This window comes from Gastrolobium bilobum, unplaced genomic scaffold (genome assembly GCF_033153095.1).
Source record: "Gastrolobium bilobum isolate Gb01-03AN ecotype WA unplaced genomic scaffold, APGP_CSIRO_Gbil_v1 utg16620, whole genome shotgun sequence".
Lineage (NCBI taxonomy): Eukaryota > Viridiplantae > Streptophyta > Magnoliopsida > Fabales > Fabaceae > Gastrolobium > Gastrolobium bilobum.
In genome coordinates this window covers 216,919-227,634 of record NW_026896703.1, presented here as the reverse complement: position 1 = coordinate 227,634, position 10,716 = coordinate 216,919, and the positions used below count along the sequence as shown (strand labels likewise).

General features: G+C 33.9%; 1 protein-coding gene across 1 annotated transcript; it reads left to right on the top strand.

Annotated features, from left to right (window-relative positions):
- Positions 1-7,224: 7,224 nt before the first annotated feature.
- LOC133301533 (uncharacterized) lies at positions 7,225-10,631 on the top strand. The gene is made up of 13 exons (XM_061501180.1): positions 7,225-7,348; positions 7,496-7,633; positions 8,057-8,138; positions 8,288-8,364; positions 8,546-8,661; positions 8,789-8,897; positions 8,977-9,093; positions 9,283-9,374; positions 9,469-9,535; positions 9,616-9,697; positions 9,796-9,887; positions 9,971-10,114; positions 10,447-10,631. The coding sequence occupies exons 1-13, from the start codon at positions 7,238-7,240 to the stop codon at positions 10,591-10,593; spliced, it is 1,374 nt and encodes a 457-aa protein (XP_061357164.1). The 5' UTR covers positions 7,225-7,237; the 3' UTR covers positions 10,594-10,631.
- Positions 10,632-10,716: the final 85 nt, after the last annotated feature.

Sequence of the window (10,716 nt, the reverse complement as noted above, 5' to 3'; positions counted from 1 at the left end):
CCTGCATGAATTTCAGATACATAACATACAAGGCATCATATAAGCAAATATCATAACTGAACAAAGCATATACATATATCTTATCAGAAACGTACGCGGTCATTCCCAAGGGAGGACCCCAAGCAGAACTCCGCGCACGTAACAAATATCATAACATAAGTGTATATAATCAATCCCAAGGGAGGACCCCAAGTGGAAATTAGTGCATATAAATTCATTTACGAAAATCATCACAATAATCACATCAGAACAAAACATATCATATCAAATATGTATGCAGTAATTTCCAAGGGAGGACCCGAGCGGAATTCAACATACATATTCCCGAGGGTGGATCCCAAGCGGAACTCAACATATAACAGAGGTGTACACAGTCAGTCCCGAGGAAGGACCCCAAGAAGACATCAGTGTACATAGAATCAATGGCCAAAGATAATCACATAACAGAGGTGTACACAGTCAATCCCAAGGGAGGACCTCAAGCGAAACTCAACATAACATATCATATTAACACATATCAAAGTAAACACATCAAAACAATACATATCATATTTTAATATAGGTCTATATGAATACCTCTATATCATATATCTCGTACATATCGTACAACCCAACCACAGTCCGTAAACTATGGCGGAACACAAAGTAGGAGCGAACCCCATAAGCATAGAGCTTACCTCTTGAAGCTTTAACAATACGCTTACTTGTCACACAAGCTACTTAGTTTTCTCCAAAATGATCCACAAATCTGAAATCCTTAGGCACACCTAGAGAAGGATTCCAAAACAAACTCAATAAGTGATATAATGTCATATAATTATACAAGACACACACACTTTATTACTTTCATATGTACTTACAAAGCTTATGCCAATTATATGCCAACCCACAAGTGAAGACCAAAATTCTTAAACTCACATATTAGACCATTTTAGGGTGATTACTAATTCAACAAGCAACCACATGGTTTCATGCTTACATAGGTTCTTAGAATGACATAATCATGCCTCTAAAATACTCATTACAATTTTTAGAACATCCTAACCTACGTAGACCTCATATGGCCAAAGCCACATACAAGGAAGGCAAGACGTTCCTCTCTTCATTTTCACATAATTCGTAACTTAACGTACTCTTGACTTGACTCTTGAGTCATTCAAACACTCACTCTATCAAACATACACTTCCAATATTTTCTTTAAGCCAAATGAGCACAATCACCAACTTTCACATAAGAGCAACCTATAGCAAATGTATAAAGGTGATCAACAATTCATACAACACATGGAACGTTAATCTATTGGCTAAAATTTCTCATATTCTTATAAAACACAACTTACCCTTCTTTGGTAAAATTTCAAGAATCTTTATCTTGAGAAAATGTTGCTTCCAATAGGTGTTCCTCCACCATAATGTCACAAGGAACAACTCTATAACATGAAACAATACCAAACAACCATTATTTTTCCATCAAAAGTCACTATTCACGTTGTTACTATTCATCCAAAATCTAACATTCTCATTTCTTCATGAAAACTTGAAAAGAGTTGGATATACTTACCACTAAACACCCAAGAATGGAAAGAAGAACGTTCTTCAAGCTTCCATAAACTCCAAACCACTCAAAATCCCAAAAATTCAAGAATATTTTTGTAGCTTTGAGGGAAGCGATCTCTCTCTACAATGCTTCCCACACAAAAAAAAAGGGTTGGGTTATGTTCCTCTCAAAATTATAAGAAAGTTTGGTTTTGGAACGACTCGATTCTGACAAGTGTAGCTCAAGTTATGATTTTCTCAAGTTTTTCTTTCTTCCTCCAATGGCTTCCACGAAAATGATAAGGAAGATGGCTGATGGTGTCTTATATTCTTAGTGACCTATTGTACATGTTTTATTCACTTACGCATATTTAACTAAAGTCAACAACTCATTAAATGACTATTTACCCATTTCACCCAAAAGTAACTTGGTGGCGTTCCCAACCAAGGAATGACGTTCCCACCATGGGAACGTCGTTCCCCTTTAGGAACAACTTACTGAACATCGTTCTCACCATGAGAACGTTCTACTAAATGTCGTTCCCTCCATGGGAACCACTTACCGAACGTCGTTCCCATTTCGGGAACGACCAAAATTCATCAAATCATAATCTAATTTCATTTTTCCGAGCTCATTTACAATTTACTTTTATTCCCTAAGGAACAGTATTAGTAATTCACAATTTGGTTTTTGCACCGTTTTTAATGAAATGAACTGTGAATCACTAGTGTGCATTGTTTGCACGCAAAACTTTAGAACTTCTAAATCTATCATTTTTTGTCTAAACATGACTTGTTTGGCATATATTGGACTCCATATACTTATCACATCATTTATTCATTTTTGGACTCTACCGGATGTTTAAGCAGTAGTACAAAATACCCGGTAGAAAATCAATATTCACGAGATTTTTGTAAAAAGTTCCAGACTATACAAAATCACATTCTAAACACATATTTGGCATCTAAATCCTCAAATTAAATCTCTATAATAAAGATTTACCGGTGAGGGTCATTATAAACATCAGAGCTAGGAAAGAAATTATGAACAAAAGGAAATGATCCCGCCTAAAGTTAATTAAAGGAAACTCGGGAGGGAATAAATGATGCCATTATCTTGTGATCGTTCTGTAATAAAATAATGTCATCAAACAAATCAAATCGACGCACAAAAATCATAAAATTTTGATTATTATTTCTTTTGTCCATGTGTCACATGGATCGGAAAAGGTTACCAAAAAGTTATTGTGCTCTTTTTTATCTCATTCATCACAGTGGCTCATATGGTTATGTGCGTACATTCCAATGAATGTACGCTGAGAATTTTTTCAGTTTTTCTGCAGGTAATAGTAGAGAGAGGGTGAGAGAGAGGGAAAGAAATTAACATAAATAAAAGTTATTGAATCAAATCAAATTTGATGGTAATGAAATGGTAATAAGATGTGGTAAGATAATTTAGTGGAAAGCATAACTTTCTCTTATTTTTATACCATTTCCATTTTAACTGATAAATAAATTAAATATAATTCTCCATCAATAACAGACTTAAAAAAAATCAAGTGTAACAGTAAATGTAATAAAAATAAGGAAAAATTTCATAAATCCCTTTGTGGATTATTCTTTTATTACTTATTTATAACCCTATTTTTTTTTCTTATCAATTATTCCCTGTGATTTTGTTTTTCATCCAAGTTCAAATGGTTTTGAGATTTGCATGCTCCCTAGTTAGTACCTCTAAGGGGTCCAAAATGATTTGGACTTGAGTAGACTAAAAAAAAACATACAGCGTTGGCAAAAGTATCGTTCCACGAAATATATGACTCACGCTCTTTTAGGTTCTTTAAATTCCGTGGGTGGCGTAGCTACAGAGATCAATGCATCAATTATGTCTTTCCTAGAAATTGGTTAGCTACCTCTCATTTTGTTCTAGGATTCTTCCTATTCGTAGTTCATTTATGGCACGTGTTGCGACTCGGCAAATGCACCAATCATTAAGTAATAAAAGTGTACCGGAGTACGAGATCGTTCCCACGAGGATTGGGTTTCAAACACTAGTTCGCTAATCGCGGTTTAGTTGGACAATCAATATTTAGATGAAGAAAATTGAAATTAAAAAAACAATTAATAACATGTAAATTAAAATTCAGAATTAAAAAGAAATTGGAAAGATGATTGATTTAAAGATTTAAAACAAGCGTAGTTAGGGTTTCGACTTCCCCAAATCTCCTCTATATGCTATGAATTAAACTGTCAAGAATCTGCTCTTAATATAATGTCAATCAATTCTTTCTAAGTTAATTAGGGCTCAATTCTTTGTTACCCTAAATCTATGTGATCTTTAAAGAACTCTAGTTCCCCGATTATTTCCCAAGAAAACATGCATTAAGATCAAGAATTTAAAGATTGCACAATTACCCTATGTCTATCCCTAGATCACAAGGATTGTGACAAATTTACCAAGTCAGGGTTGATGTACCAACATCCCTATTGTCATACAATGCCCCTAAATCATTCTATAAGGAGCAAACTCATAGAAAGCATTAAAGACAGATAAATTTATTCAATTATAAAAAGAAAAGAATTCAGAGACATTTTAATTCAAAGCATACGATTCAGTTGAGTTCCATCTACCCCTAACTACATAAAAGTCTAGCCTAGCATACTTAATTGAAAAGCAATAAGAAAGAAAATAGTTCCCAAGTCTCCATTGGTGTGATGTTGACTTGGCTCCCCAGTGCTCCAACGCTCCGCAACATAATTCCTCCTTTGGGTCTCTTTGTATTTCCTGTGGTGTGTCTATGAATGAGTTCCTTGACCTTGAGCTCCCTATTTATAACCTTAGAAACCTCATCTTTTTTTAATTCCTCATCAAATCTCCACATGGATCTCTATCTATTCTCAATCAAATCATACTTGTTTCCTTTTTTTCCTCTAAGATCTTGAAGATTGGGCTTCAAATCTTTGTTATGATTCGTTTATCACTTCTTAGCACTAAATCTTGTGGATTTACCTTCAAAATGAGCAAGATATCAAAACATTAGCTCAATTTTCAAATCTTTATGATTTTATCATATAACACCTTGAATTTCATGCAATCTACCATATAATTCTTGTAGAATTTAGCATAAAAACATGGTAAACCAAGGGTTTATCAGCACGTCGCACAGTTAACACTATTAATAATTCAATTAACTTCTTCATTTTATCCTTTGTTATCTCTCTCTCACCTTCAATCCATCCAAATGGCATTGCATAAAATGCCAATTCAGTCATGAACATCATTCAACAACAATTACCTGACTAAACAAAGCATCATAAAGAGCCATGAGGCTGTTTTGTCCAACAGCAGCACAAGCCTTACTATCAAGTTCAACTTATGGCTTCTGAAGGTAAGCAAAACCACAACAGTCCCATGAGAGTACCCAAATAATTTATTATTTCAACTAGCTTCAAAAAATAGAATTAAAAAAGATTATTATACATACCTTTCAAACAACATTATAAAGGTTATGTATACATACCTAGAGCAAATAAACAAAGGTGTTTCCTAACCTAACCTGCTGTTAACTAATTTCCTGTATCTGAGCCTTTGGCGACCAAGGCCAACAACACCAGATGACACCAAAATAATCTCATAGCCCAAAGAGTTTAGCTCTATAATCTGGCATTTTGTTTTCAAAAGGAACACACATGCCAAAGGGTGGATGAATTGAAGGTGAGAGAGAGATAACAATGGAAAAAATGGACAAGTTAGCTCAATTATTAATGGGTTTTATTAATCTCATGTTAAAGGAGATAAGTTATCTCATATCATAGAGATAAATTTGTGGGCTCCACCAACTGAAAAAAAAAAATATGACACAGTTATCGAAGAGTGTGCAGGAGAGAAAATTATCACATGTTTTTTCCATTATTAATAGTGTTAAAGGGAGACTTCAATAAAAAAAAACATAAAGTATAAATGATAAAAAAATAAACCACGGGATTTATGAACTTTTCCCTTAAAATAACAAGCATTGTGCAATGTGATTTTGACTGGGCTTGTACTTCGATTGGGCTTGGGCTGAATTTCAAAGGCAAAAGACCCGTAAGTTCCCTGCATGAATTGCATCCGCAGAGATTCCCAGAGGAGAAAATATCTCCACTTAGTAAAGTACAAATATTAACCAGAAAAAAAGTACAAAATTTTGGTCAAAGCTTGAGACAGAAAGAAGGGCTTTTGTTGTCAAAGGCTGTCAATTCAATTACGCACTTACATTATCACGGCAATTCTAGAGCAATAAGAAGAAACAAAACACGGGCTACACTGATTAACATGCACCACCTTACCTTGCTTAATCGCTGGTATCAAATGCATGTTAAATTAGTTTGTTTTTTTGTTAAAAAAGGAGTTTGTGATTAGAATCTTTTTAGAGACAACTTTTGTCTCTAAAATTATTGTTTACTTGATAATTAATATAATTAATAAATGGTTCGTTTTTTCTGCAGTTACTGCAGATAAGTTATCTGCAGTAAGTCCAATACGACATCGTTTTGGGACGGAAATCATAGTGTTTTTGTAATTTTAATTTATTTCAGGATTATAATAGTCTTTATATTTATAATTTTTTAAGATTTCAATACCAAAACGACTTCGTTTTGGGAATAAATGCAGATAACTTATCTGCATTAACTCAAGAAATATTTTTTCCATTAATAAAATCTAAACACTCACCTAAAATAACATTAAAATACCCAATGGATAGCCGGCGGGGGATGTTTAGAAGTGGATTTTAAATCTCAAAGTTGAAAGTTCTATCCTTGGAGAAACACTCCTCATTTTTTATCTCCTGATATAACAATAAAATAAATTAAGTATGTTTGGCTTACATTTTATAAAAGGGAAAGTTATATTTACAAACTTTTTGATTATAAATTCTTACAAGCTACATTAAATATGACATGTCATACTTCAATTAAGAGTGTATGACCGGTCATACTTAGTATAATTTGTAAAAAAAAAGTTTGTAAATGAATTTTCTTTTTTTATAAATAAGGATTTTGCATAAACTGGTTTATGTCGAGAAATAAGTTTGAAATGATCAGTGACTTATAGTTTAATGATTCTTCAAAAAATATATACTCGAATGTTATATCAGAAAAACTACCAAATGTTCGATGACAAAAATGTTAACATCACTCAGAAGACCTCAAACGAGATTTTTCTTAAGTTCAAACAAGGCACGAGTCTCTTGTCAAATGATAATGTGGATCCATTCCTTGTCTTTCTCATCAAAGACCTTTTATCTGTGTTGTGTGGATGTAATATATATATATACACACACACACACACACATATATATATATATATATATATATATATATATATATATATATATATTACATCCACACAAGTGCCATCCTATTGGTAACAAGGTCAACACAGCCGGCCTTCCACTTCATTTATCTTTCTCTTGTCCTCATTTTCTTTTCTATCTTGTTCTAGCTAGCTGCAATTATTCTATACCCATGTTGATTGATTCCACCAAAGTAGAAAAAGAAGGGTTAGAATTTTGAACATTCAGCCATGGATGAAGCCAAGAGAATGGAAGAAGGGCTCAACACACCCCAGAATGATTACCATAATGATGACATGAAGCAGGAAACCAAAAAAACCAATGGTGATGCTGATTCTATTGAGCATGACAGAGACACAAGGACTATGCCGGAGGGTGAGTCCATGAATCAAACAATGGAGCAAGAACAATCATTGGTGAAGCAGAAGACAAAAAGGGTTGCTACCCTTGATGCATTTAGGGGCCTCACCATTGTGGTTAGTGTACTCCAAAGATGTTTTTGCAAAGTTTTCTATACATAGTTCTTAAATAAGCTATAGTTTGAAGAGTAAAGAAGAATAAAAATTACTTTGTTTATATAAAATTATTGTCTATAACTCTTTTAAGTATATTTATATGTGCAGCTAATGGTACTGGTAGATGATGCTGGTGGAGCTTATTCACGCATTGATCACTCCCCGTGGAATGGATGTACATTGGCTGATTTTGTTATGCCTTTCTTTCTTTTCATTGTTGGGGTTGCTATAGCCCTTGCACTAAAGGTACTATGCACTAGTACTTAAAAAGAGTTATATTCTCTGTTCTTTGTTCTGTTTCCTTCTGACCAGATATTTGTCTTGACCTTAGAGGTTTGTTTTTGAATTTTTCTCTGCAGTTAAAATACTATTGTAAAATGTTATTTATAGCTGGCTTCTTTCTATTACAACAAACTGTTTTAATTTCATTAATTTGTACACTATTTAATTATCAAGATTTGGACCTATTACTCTCTTAGTAAACTGTTTCTCTCACTTTGTTACATCCTTTGTCTTAAATGTACATGCCAAGAACTGACAATGAATTCATGGATGTATGACTATATCTGAATTATTTATTCAAACTATCTTTCTGTTGTTTATCAAATCAGCATATAATGTAAGTATTAATTCATTGATTATCTTTGTTTGCAACTTATAACAACGCAGAGAATCCCCAAGGTTAAAGTTGCTGTAAAGAAGATAATCCTAAGGACATTGAAGCTTCTCTTCTGGGGTATACTTTTGCAAGGTAAACAAAATTCCTCTAGCTTACTGTTGTCACATCCCTATTGTAGAGAATCAAATTCAGAACTTGGCAACAGGGATTATAAGCTTCTACATATACTAGACCATTGCCAATAAATGAAACAATGAATTTGACTTTATAACAAACCGCAGGTGGATACTCTCATGCCCCAGATGATCTCTCATATGGAGTTGACATGAAATTTATCCGTTGGTGTGGCATTCTGCAGGTTTGGATAGAATTAAATTAATATAAGTGGGCCTTTAGTTATCGTCGGAGAAATATAATATAAAATTATTAATATGAGCTTTGATCTACAAATTCAATTTGCACAGCCTCCTTATGTTAATAAATAATTGAATAGTAGTATGCGGAGAAACCATGATTTTGTATATTGTGTATATGTGCAGAGAATAGCCCTTGTGTACTGTGTTGTGGCACTAATAGAGACTTTTACCACTAAGCTTAGACCCACTACCTTGCGCCCCGGATACCTATCCATTTTTACTGCTTATCGATGGCAATGGTGAGGAAATTATTACATTTCATTTTCAAAATTCAAATGAAATTGAATAATATCATAATAGATATTGTGAATTTGCTTTGTTTTGATTAATGGCACATACACATATATATGTGTGTGTGTTACATAGGTTAGGGGGCTTTGTGGCATTTGTCATTTACATGGTCACAACGTTCACCCTCTACGTTCCAGATTGGAGTTTCGTGGATCATAACAGCGACCAACCAAAGAGATACACAGTACGTAGTGTCTCTCTGTATGTGCCTCTCAAATTGTTACTTGGAGACTGAGGTTTTGTTCTTTTTTTGTTCTTACTAGATCATATGTGGGATGCGAGGACACCTAGGTCCTGCATGTAACGCTGTTGGGTATGTGGATAGACAAGTTTGGGGGGTTAACCATCTTTATTCTCAGCCTGTTTGGACACGTTTGAAGGTGAGTTTATATACTTTATAGTCTTGACTAGTTAGTAAGGTGTTACACATTTTGAGTCATAACATTTGCTCCTTACTTTGTTCAATTATTTCTTCCAATCCTTTTATTTTAAACTATTTTTCTGTTGTTAATCTAAATAAATTGACTTTGATGTTGTCCTTTTCCTTTTTTCACCAAAACGCTTTACAGGCATGCACTTTCAGTTCTCCAAGTGAAGGTCATCTTCGTAATGATGCTCCAAGTTGGTGTCACGCTCCCTTTGAACCTGAGGGCTTGTTGAGGTCTTTTTCTTTTAAAAATATTATATATTAGTCATTTGATCTCAATTTATTAAAAGAAAAAGTTTTAATTGTCTTTTTGTTTCTTTTTAACTAGTTCCATATCAGCTATCCTCTCTGGCACCATTGGCATCCACTATGGCCATGTCTTGATTCACTTCAAGGTTACAAACTTTACCCTATGTACACATTAAAAATCTACTTTATAGATGCAAGTTAGTGAAGGCGTGAAACATTTTAACAGGGTCATTCTGAGAGGCTCAAGCAATGGCTCTCAATGGGATTTGTGTTATTCATTTTAGCCATCATCCTTCATTTTACTAATGGTAAGCTAGTGTGACATGTCCCATGCATCTCTTTTATAGTTCCAACCAATCATTAAGAGCAATATAAAATGTTACAATATTTCCATGGTACAATGCAGCTATCCCACTTAACAAGCAACTCTATAGCTTCAGCTATGTTTGTTTCACAACTGGGGCAGCTGGAATAGTCTTTTCTGTGTTTTATATACTGGTAAGTGAAATATAAAGTATTCAAGTTTCTTTGTTTTTCTTCCACCTTATGATTCTTCTGTAACATTTCTTTTAATCAAACAGATAGATGTTTGGGGGCTTCGTACTCCATTCTTGTTCTTGGAATGGATAGGAATGAATGCAATGCTAGTGTTTGTGATGGCAGCCCAGGGCATCTTCGCAGCATTTGTAAATGGATGGTATTATAAAAATCCAGATAACTCACTAGTAAGAAGCTTTCTCTTTGATTTATATCGTATATGGTGTATAATTTAATCATTATGTTTTTCCATAATATTATATAATTTTTTTTTGGGTTCTTCGTTTCTGCTATCGCTGCAGATGAGAAAAGTTGCAGTAAACTTTTAACACTAGGATACCGAGCCGTATTCTGGAATAAAAAAAAAAACACATCAGGATACGTAAGTGTTGCTGCACATTTTCCCATCTGCAGCGACACGAGAGCTATTAAAGCCATTTTCTTTTTCACCCTTTTGATTTCAAGTAGCTAGGACTAAGGGGCTAACCATTTTTTATGACATATGAAAACTATCAAACAGGTACATTGGATAGAGAAGCATGTGTTCATCAATGTTTGGCACTCAGAGAGGTTGGGAACTCTGTTATATGTCATCTTCGCAGAAATCACTTTCTGGGGAGTGGTTGCTGGCATCTTGCACAAATTAGGAATATATTGGAAACTGTAAGCTAATTGAGAATCAACCATGTTAATTAATATTTAATAGAATACCTGCAATTATGTAATATCTCGATTCTTCTTTGCCTTTTTGTTCATTGTGTTGTTGTAGTTTGTTACTCCATATCCAAAT